The sequence below is a fragment of the Mustela nivalis genome (genome assembly GCF_964662115.1).
Source record: "Mustela nivalis genome assembly, chromosome: 17".
NCBI classification, from domain to species: Eukaryota; Metazoa; Chordata; class Mammalia; order Carnivora; family Mustelidae; genus Mustela; species Mustela nivalis.
The window spans coordinates 36,692,868-36,716,506 of record NC_139036.1 but is presented as its reverse complement, the minus strand read 5'-3'; the positions used below and the strand labels follow the sequence as shown (position 1 = coordinate 36,716,506).

Below are 23,639 nucleotides of genomic sequence, written 5' to 3'. Positions count from 1 at the left end.
TTTTAATTACACAATATAGATCTGCTTTAAAAAAAAAAAAAAAAAGTGAATGGGAGGCCAGGATCAGCGATGCCAGACAAGAGAGAAAGATGAGGGGTGCCTAGGTGGCTCAGTGGGTTATGCCTCTGCCTTCAGCTCAGGTCATGATCCCAGGGTCCTGGGATCGAGCCCCCGCATCGGGCTCTCTGCTCGGTGGGGAGCCTGCTTCCCCACACCCCTCTCTACCTGCCTCTCTGTCTACTTGTGATCTCTGTCAAATAAATAAATAAAATCTTTAAAAAGAGAGAGAGAGAGAGAGATGAGATAGAAAAAGAGGGCATGCTTTAGATAATCTACTATTGGGTCCACTAGCCCCATCCTTCCTCATCTCATAACTACAACTCTCCATTTTCTCAGGTATATATATTAATTCACACTTATTCAGGAGTGGCCTCAGCAACAAACACTTGGCAGATCCAGAAGGATCCCAACCAAGCACACTGTCTGGAAAACCCCTACTCCCTCCGCATAGAAATATCACAGCAGAGGCTGACTGTCAGCTCAGCTAAAATGGGGAAGTAAGGCAGTAAGTGAGGTTTTGGAGAAAAGTGGCCCTTTAATCGTGTTGGCCATGGATCTCTCTCTGCACAGCCCAAGAATCATTTACCTTATAGCTGCAAGGCCACTATTCTTTTTTTTTTTTTTAATCACCACATAATAAAAGCATTTTATTTATTTATTTGACAGAGAAGTGAGAGAGAGAGCGAGCTAGCACGCGCGCAGGAGCAGGAGCCAGGAGGGAGAAGGAGGCTCCCCTGCTGAGCAAGGATATGGGAATCACAATCCCAGGACCCTGGGATCATAACCTGAGCCGAAGGCAGACTCTTAACCTTAACCGAATGAGCCACCCAGATGCCCCTATTCTTAAGGTTTTTGCAATGCCAGAAAGCAAAAAGGCACAGAAAAATTTCTAGTGCTTTTAATGCTCATTATGTTCCATAACCTGAAAGTATTATTGAAAATCAAGGCAACAGAATATGACAGACCTAGGTTCAAATCCAGCCACATACCAGCATGGAATTTGGAACAAATCACTACATATTCCCTTTCTAAACATCAATCTCTAAAATGGGATGGAAACATAATAATAATAAAAATAATAATGAAATGGGGATGGATGATGGAGCTTAGTTTCTTAGATGATACCGTGAGTTGGTCACTTAACTGACTGAGTCACCCAGGTGCCCCATCAATCATTTCTGAACAGTCTTAATATCTACTGACTGCCATCTAATCAAAATGTGGGTATTCTTCTCACACTGACAAAGCCACTGTTTAAGCTATTCCTGTCTTCCCAGGGCTCCATGGTTCCAAATCTCTGTAGCCAAACTTTTCCCTCCACCACTAAATATCAATTCTTCACAGGTGGCTACAAAAAGCTAAGACAGTAATAATCAAACCTCCTATGTCAGAAATTCCAACCCCTCCTCAAGAAAGTATTAATCGTATTACGCCAAAGCAAATCCTTGAAAGCAACAATATAGGTTTCTACCACAGGCAGGATAAGAGATCACAAATTAATGAAAGAAAAATGGAAGCTGAAGACTGGAACCATCTGTATCCTGGGAGATTTAGATAAGAAACGGGGGGGAAAAAAAGAGGAATTATTTTTTCATGTAACAAATAGTGCTTGAGTCTATGAAAATTCTATTTATTGAGGTTTGTGACCCCACCCCGACTGACCATGAAACGCAAAAACAATTTTCACAGTCAGGAGACTGCAACAAAGGCAGCAGATGAAAGGCTCACAGAGAATCATAAAAAGGTAAAAGATGTTTGGGCACATTTTCTAATTTGCTTTAAAGAGATTTTGTACTAGAGTTATTAACTTAAAAATACTGAAATTTCATGCAGAAAACCTATTTTAGAGTCATTTTGATTTAATACACAATTTGTGTTTATACTATTTGTTATGAGCTTAAAGCAAATAAGCCCTTTATAGTAGATTATAAATATGGAAACTCTTTACCAACAATTTACCAATCCATCATTTCCCAACTGGTTAACAAAATAAATTAAATCAATTCTGTCATATTAGCATCATATATACTTTTTATTACACACACATTACTTTGTACTTAGCTGGCCAAAGAAACAACTATTGGAACTGCCTTAGTAATTACACTATTTTGTGGCACACGAATTCTCACCCATGAATAGTTAATTCCAGATTAAAAAAACAACAGAAGTCAACATTTGGTAACAAGGTAAGTGCTACATGAAATTTGATGTTTTCTGCATATAATCCCCAGGAATTTTATTACCTGACTTTCAAAGAAAAATTAAGATATAAATATAACTTCTCAGCTCAATTCCTTTAGTTCAATATTAATATGGTAAGAACAACCCAGAAACCCACCTCAGTGTGTCTCTGATGTAATGCGTTATATTCCTTCTTCAATTCTGCTTCTCTTTCTTCAAGTCTGCTAACTGAAATTAAGATACATATATTTAATCAGAACAAAATATAAAAAATTTACTTTAAAAAATTCCATCCTTAAAAACTGGAACAGGTTATCCTTATTTCTTAGCAACTTTACGACTCAGTACTTCTCAAATTAGAGACCTCATTTCACCTTCCTTAATAAAGAATTACAGGGGGGGGGGGGATAAACTGGGTTTAAAAAAATCCCCTAAACACTAGATTGCTTCTCCTAATATGCATATGTTTATCAGGTCATCCCCCTTAAATAGGATTTCAGTGTGATACTCAAAAATATTTCAGAAATCCCCTCATGTAAGTTTTAGGCTGGGGTGAGGACCCAAATCATTCATTTCTAACACTGATATTCAAGCTCTTTTTTACTACTGGGCAGTATGTGAAAACATCCTTGTTCACAAGTACTTCTGCTTCAGGCTTCATTCCAGGGACTCATCTTCTTTTATTTAGCTCCCTCTGCTGATGGAGTTTGTGAGTGGCACTGATTTGGGGGTAGTGACCAGAGTACAACTATGTAATACACTTTTTTAAGTTTTAGATCCTGAGATACAGAATGTTAGGACAGGATTTCATAGGAAATAAAACTATCAAAGAGGGATGACTCTGAGAGAAAGTGGGGTCCAAGCAGGACCACAAAGAAATTAAATTACAGTACTCAAGACATATGTGAAGAGCATACAGGCACTGCTACCACCGAGAAGGGAACACAAAACTACGGTGGTGGTGGTGGTGGTGAGGAGAGGGGAGACTGGCCAGCCTGGAGGAGCTCGTGCCACCTAAGGAGCAGTGAGAAACAATCTGCTGGAAAGAAATGAGGCTGGTGCTACAGGAGGTGTCAAGATACTCATTTAAGTTTGTTTAAAAGACTTAGATTAGTTGGAAATGTTCTGCTGGTCTAAGGGTCTGGTAGCTGCAAGCATGCAAGACTGCTAGTTAGCCGAAGCCTGTGGCCCTGGAAGATGGCTGTAGAAGTAACCACCATGAACAGAAGGCCGTAAAAGGAACTATGAACTAGCAACAGGACACACGTGAATGTTTCCCTATACCTAATGTTAACACACCAAACACCACACAATGCAGAACTTGCGCTGCCCAGTAAAGTCATCCTTGATTTGATGAAATTTGATATTTACTTTCTACCTGGTTGAGTATCTTGAAAATATGTCATTAATTAGAAAAACTGCAGCTCTGTGGCTGAAAGCAGGAATACACAAACTTGTAATGTAGATGTATCGTGACACAATGGGTATTAAAACTGTAATAATTTTTAGGGCTGTTTCTGTGGTTTTTATTTAAATACAGGAAATCCAAGCAAAATATGGATATTTAGCTACAATTTCAAAACAAAAGTTTTCTACTACTTCTTGTAAATTAAGTTGATCTAAAACCTTAACCCTGAGACTACTGGGTAAACCTTACCTATTTGTAATTGTTCATCTGTGTATATCAAGATTTTCTTGGTATTATGCAACCAAAACAAAAAAATGGAGGTTGAGTCTAAAGTAAACTTCCAACTATCATTCATGAACCTCAATTTCAAATCTGTGCTCAACAAGAGTCTCATTATTCTTATCAGCTACCTTGACATCAATTCGTAAAATAAATTTATATCACCATCACCACCACTACTGATAGCAGCTAAAATTTTATAGTGCTTACTATATATCACGTACTGTGCTACATGCTATATATAAACTTATCTGACCCTGACATTAACCTTATGATGAAAGTATCATTACTACATTCATTTTGGAGTTGAGGAAACTGGAGCAAATAGAAGTTAAGTAACTTGCCCAAAGTCAGTTGTGACAAAACCGAATTTCTAATGGAGAAGTCTGGGCCCAGAATCTGTTTTTGTTTTCTAAGATGCCATTTATTTATTTGTAAGAGAGAGAGAGCATGTAGATTTATAAGCAGGGGGAGCGGCAGGCAGAGGGAGAAGCAGGCTACTCGCTAAGCAAGGAGCCCTCTGTGGAACTTGGTCCCAGGACACTGGGACCAAGACCTGAGCCAAAGGCAGATGCTTAAGTGTCTGAGCCACCCAGGCATCCCGCCCAGAATCTGTTTTTCATTACTATGCTATGCTGCCTTTCAAGAAATACTCCTTTTAATCTGTTCATATATTGCAGCCTACTTTAAAACTTCACTTGGCGGTGGGGGGATGGGGGGAGATGTATAGACAGTTTTCCTTTTTGCTTCAAACAAAAACTCCGTTTTTCTGGAAAGAACCTAGTCATAGATATTGACTCAAAGGTAACAAACTGCCAAGAAAAATACATATCTAACTTTATTAATCATCAGTGAAATACATATTAAAACCAAAATGCAACAGTCATTGCAAACCCATCAGAACAGCTACAATGAGAAGCACAACATACCAAGTTTTAATAGCATACACAGCAACTTGGACTCTCATATGCTACTTGTGGGAGTAAAAAAGGGATGCATCAATTTGAAAACTGGTGGGCAAGATTTAATAAAGTTGCATATTTACCAACTCTATGACAAAACTAGGAAATACATATACATGTCCACCAAAAGGCCTTTAAAACAATCCTCAAAGCACCACTATCTATAATCAATCAAACCTGGAAACACCCCACATGTCCATCAACAGCAGAATGGATAAATACTCCTGTACTGGAACACTAGAAAAAGAACAAATTATTGCTACACATGAATCTCACACACAGATTGAGGGAAAGAAGCAGAAGCAAAAGAATACAAAGTTCAAAAGACAGAACTAATCTAAAACTAAAAAGTATCAGAAGTGAGGGTAGTAGTTACCTTTGGGAAGGAGTTAGGGACCTGATTAATTTGCGGCGTGTGCAGCCCCACCCAACCCCAGTCCAAACACACTGAGCACCAACTCACGTAGGCACTTTCTTTGGCTTGAAAACTCATTCTTTATGTTCTCCAACAACTTCTGAGTTCAACATTTAGCAGAAGATCTAAACAGACTTTAGAACCATTACAAAAACATTGTGCCAATTCACCATTAAAATGCATAGGCAGATGAACAAAAATGTTACCAGGTTGAAGAATTATAAAAAGAAAAAAAGAAAGGGGCACCTGGGTGGCTCAGTGGGTTAAAGCCTCTGCCTTCAGACCAGGTCATGATCCCAGGGTCCTGGGATCGAGCCCCACATCTGGCTCTCTGATCAGTGGGGAGTCTGCTTCCCTTCCTCTCTGCCTGCCTCTCTGCCTACTTGTGACCTCTGTCTGTCAAATAAATAAAGAAAATCTTAAAAAAAAAGAAAAGAAAAAAAAAAGAAAAAAGATGGGCAATATGAGAGGATAAATTGGAATTACTCTTTTGAAGGTTGGTAGTTTGTTGGTGACATCTAATAAAATAAGCAATGTGTATATCCTTTGACCCAGTATTACTACTTTTTAGATTTATTTATGAGAGAGAGAGCAGAGCAAGCAAGAGAGCTTGAGGGGGGTGTGGGGGATATGCACGTGGGCACAGAGAGAGGGAGGAGCAGGCTCCCTGCTGAGCAGGGAGCCTGACCTAGGGGTAGATCCCAGAACCCTGGGATTATGACCTGAGCTGAAGGTAGATGCTTAACCCACTGGGCCAACCAGACGCAGCCCCTCCCCAACAATATTACTATTCTTTTTTTCTTTTTTTTTTTTTTTAAGATTTTATTTATTTATTTTTGAGAGAGAGAGAGAATGAGCTCAAGTATAAGTACAAGCACAATCACGGGAAGAGGGAGAGGGAGAGGCAGATTCCCAGTGGAGCATGGACCCCAATGTGGGACTTGATCCCAGGACCCTGGCATCATGAACTGAGCCAAAGGCAGATGCTTAAATGGTTGACCCACACAGGCATCCCCAGTATTACTATTCTTACTTACGCCGTGGAAACACATCAAAGCCTGAAGATGTGAAAATGGATGTTGTATGCAATACATTTTATAATAACACCCAAATTGGAATCATCCCTAAATTTGTCGTTAGGTGGTTGGTGAAGTGAATTATGATAGTTATGTGATGGACCACAATGCAGTGACTTCGCTACTTCCAAGTTCTCTAGGCCTCAGTTTCCTGATTTATAAGTGAGGAATAATGACAGTATATTAGAACTTATTAGGAATAGCATCTGGCACACATGTGTTTTTCAAATACAACAAAGGTACTGCTAAAAGGAATGCAGAATGTATGTACTGACATAGGATGGTGCCTAAAACTAAATGCAAGGATACTGAATATATCTTTTTTTGTTTTTTTAAAGATTCTATTTATTTATTTATTTCTGAGAGAGAGAGAACGCACAAGCAGGCAAAGTGGCAGGCAGAGGCGGAGAGAGAGGCAGGTTCCCTGCCAAGCAAAGAGCCTGATGCGGGACTTGATCCCAGGACCCTGGGATCACGACCTGAGCCAAAGGCAGCGGCTTAACCGACTGAGTCACCCAGGCGTCCCCTGAATATATATTTCTATATATGACAATAAAAAATAAAAGTCATAAAGGTGGATTCCTAATCCAACAGGACTGTTGTCCTTTTTTTTTTTTAAAGAAATTTTAAGATTTTATTTATTTATTTGACAGAGAGAGATCACAAGTAGGCAGAGAGGCAGGCAGAGTGGTGGAAGCAGGCTCCCTGCTGAGCAAAGAGCCTGATATGGGGCTCGATCCCAGCACCCTGGGATCATGACCTGAGCCGAAGGTAGAGGCTTTAACCCACTGAGCCACCCAGGTGCCCCAGGACTGGTGTCCTTATAAAAGCTTTTTCTCCCCACATATGCACAGAGAAAAGACCATATGAGGAGAGAGAGAGAGAGAGAGAGAGAAGGCAGCTATCTGCAAGCCAAGGAGATCTTGGACTTCCAGCCTTCACAAGAGTGTGAAAATATTTCTATGATATTTTGTCATGGGAACCCTAGCACAGTAATACCGGAAACCAAGGATCATTATTTATCACCTTGGGGAAAAAGCTTAAAGTTTTGTTTATCAAGTGACTTGGACAGAATTGGGCTTGTAGCTAGGAGGACCTCACTGATTTTATGGCAATTTGCTTATCAGTGTTGGTTTGTATGGCTTTGCTGCTATATACTACTTAACAGCAAGACTGTGGGAAAGGAGATATAAGACCCTAATGTGTATCACAATTACCAGCGATTTCCTATATTTACCTAAATGAACATGACTTCTGTTCAAACTGGCTTAGCTTCATCTATAAAATTCCTTAAAAGTTCTATTAATTATTTTGGTCCTCTTAAGCATCCAGGATTACCCCTAGCTATAATTCCTTAAGCCTCCACCCACAGCTTTCTAAACCCATTAGAGTTTCTGCTTAATTTATTTCCATTTGACTTTTTTTTTTTTGTCTCAAAAATAACATCTGAGGGTGGCAGTCAGTTAAGCATCTGCCTTTGGCTCACATCATGATCCCTGGGTCCTGGGATCCAGTCCCACATCGGGTTCCTTGCTCAGTGGGAGCCTGCTTTTCCCTCTGCCTGCCGCTCCCCTTGCCTGTGAGCTCTCTGATAAATAAATTTACTAATTTCATAGAAACGATCTGTATTTCTATTTTTCTTAGCATACATCACACAAAAAAGGTCATTTAGAACATGCAAACTATATATGGTTACAAATGACCTGCCCCTTACCCTGTTTGTTATTTTTATTAATCAACTTTATTTTTTTATTTTTTTTTTTTTAAAGATTTTATTTTTATTTATTTGACAGACAAAGATCACAAGTAGGCAGAGAGGCAGGCAGAGAGAGAGGAGGAAGCAGGCTCCCTGGCTGAGCAGAAAGCCCGATGCGGGGCTCGATCCCAGGACCCCGGGATCATGACCTGAGCCGAAAGCAGAGGCTTTAACCCACTGAGCCACCCAGGCGCCCCTCAACTTTATTTTTTAATAGCAGTTTTAGGTTCACAGCAAAATTGAACAAAAAGTACATTGTACTAATATACCCTTTCCTCCCCACACACCCACAACCTCCTCCACTATCTATATCCTGCAGAAGAGTGGTACATTCGTTACAATCAATGAGCCCACACTGACATCAGTACCACCCAAAGTCTAAAGAGTACATTAGGATTCACTCTTGGTATTAAATATTCTATAAATGGACAAATATATAATGACACACATCCACCATTATAGTTTTTTCATACAGAACAGTTTTATTGCCTTAAAAATCCTGAGCTCCATTCATCCCTTTTCCTTAACCTTGGCAAACAGTAATATTTTCACTGTCTCCTTAGTTTTGCCTTTTCCAGAATCCCCATGAGCTAGAATCATGTGGTATGTAGCCTTTACACATTGGCTTCCACTTTGTAATATGCATTTGGGGTTCCTCTATGTCTTTTCATGGCTTCATAGCTCATTTCTTTTTAGCAGCGAATAATATTACATCATATACATATGCTACAGCTTATTCCTATCTATTATTTTCCTAAGAGCAATGGTCTTAAATTATAAGCCTAAATGCTCAACATCTCTTCTAAGCACAAGTTAATTTTCTTAATCCATATAAAGTGTTACTGTAAGAGAGTTCCAATGAGTTCCGCTGCATATTATAGACTTGTATTCTGAGAGATGACTTCCATCTTCCCACTATGCTTTCTTCTCTTTCTAAAAAAATTTATTTGAGAAATTAAATTAAATTTATTATTTGAGAAAGTGCAAGCATAAGTGGAGGGGAAGATGGAGAGGGAGAAGCAGACTCCCCACTGAATAGGGAGCCCAACACAGGGCTTGATCTTAGGATGCTGGGATTATGACCTGAGCCAAAGGCAGCTGCTTAACCAACTCAGCCACCTGGGCACCCCTTTCCACTATATTTTCAATGCAAAATAAATGACAAGTATGGTTAAACCCGCCTTAGCTTTTTATATAAATACATTTTTTACCTGTTACACTATTTAACACTACCAGTTTTATTTCTTCAGCAAAAGATCCAGTCTAAAAGTAGAACACATTCATCTCAAAATATAAACTGACAACACTAATGGTCTGCAATTTATTGCAGCCTATATTTTTTGTTAGTCTGGTGCATCATTACTGTATTCTAATTTTATTTCTCATTTATAACTATGCTTTTCAAGACCCCAATAAAACCTCCAACCACTTAAGAATAAATGACAGTCTTTAAAATTTCACAAATACATCAACAACCCTAACAATACTGGAAAATGTTCTGAGGTGGTATCATTCACAAAAACACAAAACTAAAATCCAATGGTCTTCTACCTATTTAAGACCAAAATCTCTACAGTTACACCATTTCCCATCCTGTATGCCTCTAATGTAAATATACCCCTTTTTTGTATTTATTTAAATAATTTTTACACTCAAAATGGGGTTCAAACTCACAATCCTAAGATTCAAGAGTCACATGCACTTCCCACTGGGCCAGCCAAGGTGCCCCAAATATTCCCTTTTAGTGCCAATTACTTTAAGTCTGGTTTTAAAGGCTGGAAATTCAGAAAGAAATACCAATATAGAAAAAAACCCTGAAAATCTGAAAACCAATAAACAACTAATAATATAACTTTGATAAAGCATTTCCCAGAACACAATGTTATTTTATAAAAGCAAGACATAATAGTTTTTTTTCCACATCGCTTTCATTATTTTATACCACTAAAGAAGATAATTCTTAAAATTACCTTATGGTATGATAAAATTCACTAACCTGAGAATGTATCTCATGAATGTAAGAAATAAAATTCGGAAGAATAAATATTTTCTACCTTACTAAGGGCTACATGTGTATACTATTTGATGAAGTCCAGGGGTATTCCTAGAATAGTACAGTTCATTTACTCATAAAATCTGGGTGGTAAAAAAACTCTCTCCAAAATTTACAAGGTAAATTTTTTCCTCATGTCCATCGCTAATTTTCCAAGATAAAATTTGTAGCACATAAACACAGGCATCTTGTTAGCAAAACCTAACCACTGAATCAGAAATTGACTTCCTGGGACGCCCAGGTGGCTCAGTGGGTTAAGCGTTTGCCTTTGGCTCAGGTCATGATCCCAGGGTCCTGGAATAGAGTCCCACATCAGGCTCTTTGCTCAGCAGAGAGCCTGTTTCTCCCTCTGCTCTCTCTCTCTCTCTGACAAATAAATAAAAGAAATTGACTTCCTTTTAAAAAGGAAATTCTAACACCTTTATATTAATAACCTTCTTAAAATATTTTCTATTTTTTCATTCACATGATCTTAGGAACTATTTTCAATAATCAATATTGGGTGTTACATCATAATTTATCAGTCATAGATACCAAAACATTCTATTCACCTCAAATTTTATTTTGTTTTTTTAATTATTTAAGTTCTCTCTATACACAACATGAGGCTCGAACTCAGGACCCTGAGATCAAGAGCTGCATGCTCTTCCAACTGAGGCAGCCAGCTGCCCCTATCCACCTCAAATTTTTAAAGTAAACACAGGGGCACCTGGGTGGCTCAGTGGGTTGGGCCTCTGCCTTCAGCTCGGGTCATGATCTCAGGGTCCTGGGATTGAGCCCCACATCGGGCTCTCTGCTCAGTGGGGAGCCTGCTTCCCCTCTCTCTCTGCTTACTTGTGATCTCTCTCTGTCAAATAAATAAACAAAATCTTTTAAAAAATAAAATAAAATAAAGTAAACACAGACAAATGATCTCATGGTTAAAATGTCTACATAAATTAGATTTAAACCTGTAGAAATGATCATCAGTTCCTCTACCCTTTTATCCATTTCCATCTTCCTCTCCCCACTAGTGTAAAAATAAATTATAGCGGGGCACCTGGGAGGCTCAGTGGGTTAAAACCTCTGCCTTTGGCTCAGGTCATGATCCCAGGGTCCTGGGATCGAGCCCCACATCGGGCTTTCTGCTCAGCAGGGAGCCTGCTTCCTTCTCTCCTTCTCTGCCTACTTGTGATCTCTGTCAAATAAATAAAATAAGATCTTAAAAAAAAAAAAGAATAAATTATAGCCTATTGACCTTGGTCTATTTACTTGAAGCCCTTAAATTATTTATTTCTGTATCCTATTAAAATTAAATAGAAAACTTGTTATTTTGTATTGTTATATCCAAATATAACACTGATAACTATATAAATCAAAACAAGTATATATAACCTATTACTAGTAGATAACCACAGCATTATAAAGATGGTTCAAACATTTAAGTAATTCACTCCCCACTTATAAACTGGGAATTAAACAAGCCAGGATGCCAATGAGAAATCCAAGGGATATCTTCCCAAAGGGGTTTTTCATTTTACTTAACTCTGCATAGGCTTTCAGATAACTGACTTAAAGTTCCTTTTGTTTTTGTGGTTTTTTTTTTCCTGGTTCTCAAACAAGCAACCTATAGGCAATTTAAAAAGGCGGGGCAAAGAGGGATACATAAAATGTAGAATGTCCATATAATGGAATATTATTCAGCATTAAAAAGGAATGAAGCACTGCAGATCCACACTACAACATGGAAGAACCTTACGCTAAGTGAAAGAAGCCAGTTACAAAAGACCACATACTAGATGATTCCATTTATATGAAATGTCCAGAAGAGACAAATATGTAGAAACAGAAAACAGATCAGTGATTGCCAGGGGTTGGGGGAAGCCAGGAATGAGGAGTGACTGTTAACAGATATGGGTTCCTATTTGGAATGGTGAAAGTGATCTGGAATTAATTAAGACCATTGTGATAGTTGTACAACCTTGTGAATATACTAAAACCCACTGATTTGTATACTCTAAAAATGGTAGATTTTATAGTATATGAATTATATTTATTTTTTTAAGTTGGTTCTATGCTTCAACACATGACCCTAAGATTAAGAGTCACAGGCTCTACCAGCTGAGCCAGCTAGATATAATAGGAGTTATATTTTTTTGTTAAAGAGAGAGATGTCATTCATAACCTATCCCTAACACAAGCAACAGAAAATTAAATTTTGGGGTGCCTGGGTGGCTCAGTCGTTGGGCATCTTGTCTTGGGCTCAGGGTGCTGGGATTGAGCCCCGCATGGAACTTCCTGCTCAGGGGGAAGCCTACTTCTCCCTCTCCCACTCCTTCTGCCTGTGTTCCCTCTCACTGTGTCTCTCTCTGTTAAATAAATAAGTAAAACCTTAAAAAAAAATACATTTTAATAGTAACCTATCTTTTAAAGGAAAAGACATCAAATGATAAGAGAACAAAAGAAAATCTCAACACTTAGTAAATGTCTGTTGAATAAATGAATATGCAGTGAAGAGTTTTAAAGTGCTAACAGCCAGAGTAACCTTGAAGTTATTTAAAAATGAGCCTGGGTGGCTCCGTGGGTTAAACCTCTGCCTTCCGCTCAGGTCATGATCTCAGGGTCCTGGGATCGAGCCCCACATAGAGCTCTCTGTTCAGCGGGAAGCCTGCTTCTCCCTCTCCCACTCCCCTGCCTGTGTTCCCTCTCTCGCTGTCTTTCTCTGTCAGATAAATAAAACCTTCTTTAAAAAATTAGATTATATAAAAGCACAATTTATAAATGCTTTATTTTCACTAAAACTTGCCATTTTTTTCTTCCTCAGATAATTCACAAGTAGGAAGAACAGGTAGATGATTGCTAAGCTTTAGGTACATTCACTCCCTTTGCTCAACATTTGAGCAAAATCATGCGCCATCTACTAGAGCTCCTAAGCTGAAGAAAAGACTAGATAATAACCAAAGCAATTTCCTCTTTTTCTTAGACACACTGCTAGATGGCATCCCGCAGCCTCTAGAGTTAGTTTCTGATCGAGTTATGGCCGCTGAAGTAAAAGTAAAAGCTGTGTGCACCACTCCTAAGGTCTGGCCCAATAAAAGCCTTCCACACACAACTGTCCACCCCCTTTCTCCTCCCGTCTGCCTTAATGGACAAGAGTATGAAGAACGTGGAGCCAGAAGTCAGAAAGAGCCTGCATCTCTGAAGGAGCTACCCACCTACTGGAAACATCCATTTTAATTTTCACATCAAGAAATAACACATAACATTTGAGTCATTATATATATAATTTGTGGCATGGTTGCTACAGCAACTACAGTTACTTTAACTCAGACATTAGCTTATAAACATGTATTATATCCTCTTAAAAGGCATTCTGAATCATCGAAGGCATGTTACCCCGTGGTGATTTTAAACAGTCTATGAATTTGTTATTCTTGGTGATTTTCTGAATACTTTTCTGGCAATGATTCCCTCCAATATAAAGCTTCCAGCAAGTACCTTGATAGAAACTATCCATGATTGTATTTCATGTTTTCTTTACCTCTACTGTGATTCAAAATATCAGTACCTATCTTTTTAGGTATATAAGTTAAGCACCAAGATCATGTAACACAAATTCAAAACCTCTCACTTTTCTGAAAATACTTCAAATACTTAACACAACACAGTCAATGGAGTCCCACTTTCTCAAGGCCTAACTCACATGAAATAAAATAGTGTTTAATAGAGAAGTACTTTTAAATCCTGGGAAGAGCCATCTCTTCAAAGTCCTGGATGCCACTAAGTAATCAATAAAGGGAAAAGAAAAGGGAAGTGGGAAAAGCAGGAAAGAAAGGCCCGACTGGGCAAGGATGGCAGACATCCACGAAAGCCTCAAGCACCATGAAGTTAACCTATGCTTATTATTGTTGCATTATACGAAAGGGGTAGTAAAAGATTATTTCTTGTTTAACAGTTCCTATGTGAAACCAAATGTAAAAATTATCTCATGAAAAATCCTAAAACTTTATCATTTTATTCATCAAACTAGCCATAACCTGAGATTAACTGGAAATAAACAAGATTTTGCTCATCCTTCCCTATCCCAAAACAACAAATAAACAAATCTGCCATTCTTTAAAAAAAACTGCTAATATTCTGAAGAAAAAAAAAATAATCAAACAAACCAGGGCATCTAAAAAGAAAAGGGGGGAGCAGGCAAGAAAAAAGAAGAATCAAAAGACTAATCCAACGTTTTCCCCTTTTAATAGCTAACAGAGATCATTCGGCCTCATTTTAAATGCTCTTTCTGTCCATCTTTCCAAAGAGCAAGAAGACATGATTAAGGCAGGAAGAGCCACCTGCTCGGCCTGCTCAAAATCAGAGCTTACCTCCTTAGATTGATGGCCTGTGCCAAGTTTGGAACACCTTCCATCTCTGTTGTCTTCTGCCCCATCAGACTGCTGATAGGCCTATGGGGGGAAGAAAGAGAAACACACCTGCTAGAATGCCGTGTCCAACTCATTATTTGCCTTCTCAAAAGGAATCATCAGTTCTTACTACTCATGGAAGGCAGATAATCCAATGGTTATCTGGCCTCAGAGGATTGGCACTGGTGTTTCAGAAGCCTCTTTCAGAAGTCTCAACAGGTAAGCAGGAATCAAACACTGACTTAAGAGCAAACAAATCTCAGACAACCACATCAAAACAATAATAAGAGCCTCTCCACTGCCAACTAAGTTCTGCGCCATGTCTCTAAAGTTCCAAAGATTCTCAATAGACGTTATTAATCAAAGACACAATGCGCAATGCTAAAGCATTCTCACAAATTGATGATCATATCCTGAAAACAGACTAGAATAACTCCTAGGAATCTCTGTGGTAGAGATCTGACCTAGTCTCTGTCTTGAAGATGTTATCTAAGCCATCCACATCAAAAAGTTGACCACTCTCCTACCTAAAGTCTCCATGCAGGTAAAGTCCATGCTTTCCCCCAGCACACATCCCTATGTACACCTTCGTGGTCAAGAAATACTTCCTCATGATCAACCAAAATCAAGAAGTAACATTTTCTCTAATATTATCTTCCAAAGTTACAGAAATACAACTTGGTATCTTCTTTACCTATCCCTTTGTATGTTTGAAGTAATCAAATCATTCATTTTTATTCTGTTCCCTAAGCTGAATCACCATATCCCTTCACCCTTACTAATAAAATTAATTTTCTATGAAATTTTAGCTTTATATTAATTATAAACTACAACCTTAAGGTTCTCAATAGACAACACTAGACTACAGAAAGGAAAGAGTCCAAATACAGATAATGAGACATACAATAGATCTAAAGACCACATAGGGTATTATTTAATGAAGCAAAGCAATAAAATGTGTTTGCATAAATTATCTTGTGCTTAAGTTTTGGTTTTCCCTCTAAAAATAAGTTCCAAAAAAATAAACCCTTATATAAAGTTTATTAAATATACAAGTGTTCTTAATATGACAAAGAAGTCAAGTTGAATGGACTAAAAAATAACTTTTTTAAAGTAACTTTCTATATAATAAATTTTACTTTGTAGGTTTTTTTGTTTGTTTTTAAGTAAGCTCTATGTTCAAGATGTGGCTTGGACTCACTTTGACCTTGAGATCAAAGGTTGCATATTCTACCAACTGAGCCAGCAAGGTGCCCCTCAATTTTGTAATTTTTTTAAAGTCAAGGAGAGGGGCGCCTGGGTGGCTCAGTGGGTTAAGCCGCTGCCTTCAGCTCGGGTCATGGTCTCAGGGTCCTGGGATCGAGTCCCGCATCGGGCCCTCTGCTCAGCAGGGAGCCTGCTTCCCTCTCTCTCTCTGCCTGCCTCTCCATCTACTTGTTATTTCTGTCAAATAAATAAATAAAATCTTTAAAAAAAATAAAAATAAAAAATATAAAGTCAAGGAGATATATGAAACTCCTAAGGTTGCCTTATTAAAAATATACTTCCAACTACAATATAAATAATCAGTTTTCTACTTTAATCACTCTAAATATAATGCAGAAGGAACCGCCTATTGACAAGAAAACATTAAAATGCAAAAAGTGGCCTACTGCAATATTATTTAACTTTTTAGAGTATTAATATGTATTGCAATCACAGAGCATGGTAAAGGGGCTGACAAAGCTTTCTATTGACCTGAAGGTATTTTTTTTAAAGTGATCTGAAAAACAGTGACAAAAATATTTAGGGCCAACTATTAACTCTGTCTGGTATGACTCTACACCTGGTACCTTAAAAATGGCTTACTTTTCTTCTTTGTTGTGAAAATTCTCAATTGATCAACCACATCATTGACACACAGACCTTGGTTATAAATAATTCCCCAAATGGAAGTCTGCTCTAATCCCTTTATTCTTTTAAAATTAAAAAATACTATCTTCCTATGCTTTCCACCTAGCAATATGTTAATTCTTATGACCAAGAAATCAGAAGTGTTTTCCTTCCAATAATAATATATGTTTCGAGGTAAAGAATTCAAGGTATTTTATTAAACTAAGATCTTTATAGCAAATTTTAAAAGCAAATGAATGAAAGAGCAAAAGGTCATAATAAATCTCTACTACAATGTCATCAACTGTCAAAATAATTTTCCCATTTAATTTAAAAAAGAGATTTTCATTCAAAGGTAGGAAGGCCAGATTCAGAGAAGAGCTCTTAAGTAGCTTAAAATCACTGACATCACCTCCACAATCAAGGGAAAAGTCACCTATTATAAATTCAAAGAGCTTGAGGGAAACAGTTTTCCTAAGAATCAAATAATAAATGGTTCTACATTAGCTCCATGTGCTGATATGTTGCAAATAATGACCCAAATACATGTTATGAAAAACAAAATGAAATACACTACTAAACCATACTTCTCCAATTCTGTTCACATTAAAAATGACCAAACACTATTATAAACCAGAACCACTAAAATACTCATCTTTTTTGCCCTACTTCCTTAAATATATTCTCAGAAAATTATCAAAATACAGAGACATCTATAGGTTTTAAAAAAATATTCCCTTCAATATGATTCACTACACTGGAAAAAACGTTCAACTAACCAATGAAACTTTTTTCTTTTTTTAATTTATGTATATTTATTTTTACCTGATTCATTCCTTCATTCTACAAAGGATCTGAGATAAGCTTATTAGAACATAATAATTCACTGAATGTGTATAAAATATAGATCAAAAAGAAAACAATTTAAATATGCCAACCAGATAAAAATATATGTTTATAAAAAATTAAAAATTAAAAAAAATATATGCCAACCAGGTAAGGTCCAAACCAGTCCTTACGGCTGCATTTCCAAATTAGTTCTGAGTTTCAAGTAGCCAAGGTAAAAAAAACAAAGTGGCCATTAAGTAATTCTCACTAGAATAAAGGAGAAAACACACCCCGAAGAAAACAAGAATTGATAATAGATGGCATTAGCTTCTGGATGATGGGTATAGGAAGACATTTAAAATATTTAAAGATTATACAAGAGAAACAAATAGTGTTAAGGGGAAGATACAAAATTATATGTACACTCTAACTGCAGTGATATAAAAACACGATATATACGGAAAAGAAGACCAGAAGGACATACACACCCTTCTCCCCCACAGTGCTGATTTGTTTGACTGCAATGATCACATTATATTTTTCTGTACTACAAACATATTCTCCTCTACCAAGCTAAATGCTAGGCATACAGTAGTATAATATTTTTAACTGTATTAAAATGTCTTTATTTACTTGACTCATTTAAGATAATACCTGGCTTATAAGATATATACAAAAGAATAATACAAAAAAAATGCCAAACAACATACAAAAGAACGAATATAAAGTATTTTGTGACAAAGAAAGAACCCATTACTGCCACATCATGAATAGCAAGGTTGATTATAGACTCCTTCAACAGTTGTCGAGAACCAACAGGCCTTTCTCAACCCACAACTGTGTTTTTCCACCCCATGTATGTTTCAGATTCTTTCTTAAGGCTCACAGATGTTGTTATTGTTACTTCTTGTTAACAAGAAGTGTTATTATTACTCCCAGATATAATATAGCACTTTTAAAAATCCTTTATTCACGTTGGGAAAACCAAAAACATATCCTACATAGTTCAAGTTTTGAAAAGAGCAACTAGAAATCTCCAAAATCAAATATAACCACAAAACCATTAACAAAACTTTTATAGATGCAATTTCTCAATATTGTGAAATCATACCACAACCTGATGATTCCAAACTATCAAAAGCTGTAATCTATGTCCTTAACTCAGTTCCTATTTCTTGACGTTTTCATGCTTCTCAAATAGCAAGTAACTACAACCAAAATTTCCCCTTTTAACACAGGAAGTTGTCTTCAAAGCAGAACTTGGACTTTTACTGTGGCTACTTTTTAAAGAGGATATGTGCCCTAAAACAGATCATTAGAATTGACAGACAATCTTCAAAATTGAAGACTCTAACATACAAATATAAAAATGGAAATTGGACAAGATACTGTTATCACACTGCACTAAAAAAAAGTCACTAAACAGAAGAAACTGCATCGATCCTCTCTATTATAAATATCATTATCAGTAATTTCTATGGCCTTCAAGAAGTGTTTATTTAAAAATAGAAGTTAGGAAAACTAAAAAACATTCAAAACATTTTAAAATTTTAAGACAATGAAAATAAAAATAGATGTCACATTACAGTAACAAAAAATCATGATACACTTTTTTTTTAAATTGATGAATAAAGAAAAATAATTGATGAATAGTCTGATATTCTGTTGCTTATCATATAAAAAATAATTCACATACTCTGACATACACCTATTTACATTTGTTTTCACCTTTTAAAAAAACATATTCCCAGTCCTGGTTTCCCGAAATGATAAGACATTGGTGATACTTAAAGATTAACTCTTACTTCTACCTTTTTTAAAAATAAGGAGCTTTGACTCATATTAAGGGATTTGAGGGAGGGAAAAGTAGGAAGGTTAAATGAAAAAAGAGTCAAACATTTTGCCCCCACCCACATTTTTTTCAGGTATTTAAACATGGTAAATGAAGACTTGGAAGAAAATTTTAATTTCATATTAAATTTCACATTTTAGATTTCATATTATACCTAGTTCAGGCTTAAAGAAAAACAGAAGGAAGAGAGAGAAAAACAATTAGATGGAAGAGAGAAAAAGACTCCAAGGTATCAAAGGAAAAGGATTTATTAACCCAAAGCATTAATAAAAGACTTATTATAGCTCACAGACCAAGAGATTTAGTATTATGAATTTTGTGCATCTGAATGGTCAATTTTGACTGACCACGGTTTTAAGTTTTTTAACTGTTACTTAGACATCAAGATTTATTTCAAAATTGGATGGCAAACTCCCAGGGGGGAGAAATTCTTGGTGGGATATTATATTAATAACAAAAATGAAGTTTTCAGATTAAATTTAGCTCAAAGATTAGATATCTACCTAATTTCCTCATCACTTGCTTAGAGAATTAGAAATCATTTTTAAATGATACCTTATCTTTAAAAATTAAGTTAAGATGGAAAACACTAGTAATCAGTACTTCTGAGAGAGAAATGAGGAGATAGATACCTCAGAGCATAACAATTCCAAAAAGCTGGATATGACTCACTAGTCTGGGTAACAAATCTTAATTAAAAGCCTACTTTATTTTGTTTACATTTACCAGAAAAGAACAGGAAGCAGGTTTTTAAAATTTTAATAATAAAAGGGTAAACTGTATATGGAAAAACATATACAGTTGTGTGATATGAAAACACAATCAAGTTAGAATTCCATTTAGAGACTTTTGCGAAAAAAGTAGCAGTATCTCCTTTGAAATTTTTATTTATTTATTTATTTGTTTGTTTGTTTATTTATTTTAGAGAGAAACAACACAAGCAGGGATGGGGCAGAAAAAGCTAGAAAATCTCAAGCAGACTCCATGCTGAGTGTGGAGCCCAACTTGGCCTCGATCTCATGCCCCTGAAATCATGACTTGAGCCAAAATTAAAGAGTCGGACACTCAGGGACTCCTGGGTGACTCAGTCAATTAAGCATCTGCCTTCAGCTCAGGTCATGATCCTGGAGTCCCAGGATCAAGGTCCACATAGGGCTCCCTGCTCAGGAGGGACTCTGCTTCTCCCTCTGCTCCTCACCCAGCTCGTGTTCTCTCACTCTGCCTCTCTCTCAAATAAATCTTTAAAAAAATCTTAAGAAAAAAAAAAAAAAAAAAGAGTCAGACACTTAACCAACTGAACCACCCAAGGTGCCCTAGAAGTATCTCCTTTGAATGTCAGACAGATGGTTTCAGGTAATTCATCTTATAATATCTCCCTTATCATTAAAATAGTTTACTTAATGTATAAAAGGAGTCCATACAAGAAGTTCCCTTCTAAGTTAAAAGCAAATGTCCTTATCCAAAACTTGGTACTCTTTGGGAATCAAGAGGAAACTATAATAAAATAAAACAATGAGGTTTGTTCTGTCCACTCTGCCTTTAGTGTCTGGTTCTAAAATACAATATAATCTCTGATATGAAAACACAATCAAGTTAGAATTAAACAGTATTTCCAATAGTTCTTTTTCTTCTTCTTTGAGTAGAGAATGCTCAGCTCTTGAAATGTACCAAAAGCTAGCATCTGCCACAAGACTGTTTTTCTAGAAACAGTGGTACTCAGAGCAGTGTGACTCTACTAATATATTTGTTAGTGTTTGGACTGTGGGGTCCATCGTCCAGCTCTCTAAGACTCTAAATATCTATGGTAGAGTCACAGAAGTCATTCGGTATATTCAGTGTGAACAAAGGAAGTCCTCTAGGTACTCCTACAAGGTATCTAGGTATCTACAAGTCTAAAAGTACAAAGACATGATACACGGCTCATTTTGTCTCACTTCTGTTACCAAAAGTGGCTTCTGGTACCAAACATCCACTAGTTCCCTTCCATGACATTTGCTTAAAGGCATGTGAGATTTCCTTGAATTCTATAATGCTCGAATTCCAGGTTCCCAATGATTCGAGGTTTAGCTCTATTAGGCCATTCCAGAGTACTAGAGGAAGCAGTTACCACACTCCAAGCCAGGTAATGAGTAAAGGTTATCCACCATGAATTCCTATCTTTAACAGCAGGTGTCACTATGCAGCCTTAACGGTTCATGTAGGAAGCCAAGCTGGTCATCTACTGCTCCAGAAATTCTGGAAGTTTACAGCGCTGAAAGGGAAAACTTGAAGGGTTCTCTACCTGCCCAAAGCAAACATGAAAACAGTGCATAAAGTTTCTCCCCATTTGTTTTTCTAATTTTGACTTAATTAGGTCTAATTCATAAGCCAAAAAGAGAAATCATCCTTGGAGTCTGAAACAATAGTTATTTTTAAGTCAAGAATACAATAAAATTATATTAAAAACAAAATAATTCTGAAAAATGATATTCTGTTCCCTTACACTCCCTCAGTTTTTCACTAGAAAAGAATGAAAAAGAGAATTCGGTATTTTTTTTTTTTAAAGTAAACTCTGCCCAACATAGGGCTTAAACTCACAAACCTGATATCAAGAATCACGTGCTCTGGGGCGCCTGGGTGGCTCAGTGGGTTAAGCTGCTGCCTTCGGCTCAGGTCATGATCTCAGGGTCCTGGGATCGAGTCCCGCATCGGGCTCTCTGCTCAGCGGGGAGCCTGCTTCCCTTCCTCTCTCTCTGCCTGCCTCTCTGCCTACTTGTGATCTCTCTCTGTCAAATAAATAAATAAAATCTTTAAAAAAAAAAAAAGAATCACGTGCTCTACCAACTGAGTCACCCAGGTGTTCCTCGAATTCAGTAATTTTTTTTTTAAACATACTTCAGAGCTAGAGTTTTTGTCACATTTGTAAATTTCAAAGCAATATGGAAAGCAATGGAACTTAGTGTAATGGATCAAAATGAGAAGAAATGATGCACATGCACACGCCCCAGAATCCTGCATAATGGATGTGGCATAATGTTAACTGTAAAGGCTGAGAGCTAAATTGAAGAAGAGAGTCTTTTTTTTTTTTTTTTTACTTATTTATTTGTTGGGGGGTAGCAGCAAACAAGCAGGGGGAGGGAGAAGCAGGCTCCCTCTAGGACAGGAGTTAGATGCAGGGCTCCAATCCAGGACCCTGGGACCATGACCCGAGCCAAAGGCACACACCAAACCCACTGAGCTACCCAGGTGTCCCTGAAGAAGAGAGTCTTAATAAATATATCTTTTATTTAGTTATTTCTGCAGACATCAGAACCACATGAAGATGTGAGCAAAAAAGAACTGAACCTAGCTTCCAGGTCTCACTCTTCAGTCTGGGATGATGACAATTCCAAGCACATATTTGGAAGCCCAGTCAAATACCAAGATGAGTCATTGTGCTATTAGAGCCCACTATTTAATGTGTACTTATGACGAGAAGTGTTTTTACTTACTCTGGTCAGCATAGTTTTTTGCTTTGAGTTCAAGTTGTCTTGTTTGAGATTCTAAAGATTCCACTCGGGTCTGTAAATCCTTTTTTTCCTGTTCTTGAGAGTCTTCAAATTCAATGAATTTCTAACAGAAAAGAAAAGTATTATGTTCATTAGAAAAATAAAAAATTTTTAGCATTATCAACTCCTATGTTTCCTGGTATTGAGAATGACAATTAGGCATTAAGTACTCAGAAAGATTTAAGAATCAGGAACTTACGCTGATTTTCTTTTTTCTTTATAAAAACTTCCAAATACAGAAGGAAAAACATGACCAAATAGTTTATGAAGTGATTCCACTTCATGTAACCAGCATTCCAAAAAAAATACATGCATCCTACTCCAAATATACGAATCCTTTAACTAGCATATTTGCATATTCATGAGTTAAAGACACAGTTTTCAGTGTCTTCACAGTGTCAGACACAGTACAACATATGAAGAACTAAAGGATGACATGACAATCAATATTAATTCAACAATTATTTGGTTAATAAACAATCTCTTATATTACCTGAACTATGGAATTTAAATTTCTAAGAAAAAGAGCAGTTACTAGAAAGAACTCCACCAAATTTATTAAAACTGTTCTTGTCAAGATGATTATTTTTTTTTAAAGATTTTTATTTATTTGACAGACAGAGATCACAAGTAGCCAGAGGGAGGAAGGGAAGCAGGCTCCCCACTGAGCAGAGAGCTGGATGCAGGCCTCAATCCCAGGGCCCTGGGATCAGGGTGGAAGGCAAAGGCTTTAACCCACTGAGCCACTCAGGTGCCCCTGTCAAAATGATTATTATTAGGGGCACCTGGGTGGCTGAGTGGGTTAAAGCCTCTGCCTTCTGCTCAGGTCATGGTCCCAGGGTCCTGGGGTCGAGCCCCACATCGGGCTCTCTGCTCAGCGGCGAGCCTGCTTCCCTTCCTCTCTCTCTCTCTGCCTGCCTCTCTGCCTACTTGTGATCTTTGTCAAATAAATAATAAATAAAATCTTGTTTAAAAAAGATGA

At 37.2% G+C, this 23,639-nt stretch overlaps 1 protein-coding gene across 3 annotated transcripts in view; it reads right to left on the bottom strand.

Annotated features, from left to right (window-relative positions):
* Positions 1 to 23,639, bottom strand: part of SPAG9 (sperm associated antigen 9) — a 136,332-nt gene that overhangs the window by 79,960 nt on the left and 32,733 nt on the right. For 2 of the 3 annotated variants that reach the window (XM_082704587.1, XM_082704586.1), the window contains exons 2-3: positions 22,601 to 22,721; positions 2,399 to 2,469 (exon numbers count right to left, since the gene is read on the bottom strand). In XM_082704587.1, the coding sequence (XP_082560713.1) occupies positions 2,399 to 2,469; positions 22,601 to 22,721 (192 nt within the window). Of the gene's footprint in view, positions 1 to 2,398; positions 2,470 to 14,539; positions 14,621 to 22,600; positions 22,722 to 23,639 lie in introns of those variants that run through there. The other variant, XM_082704590.1, reaches the window with a different exon arrangement.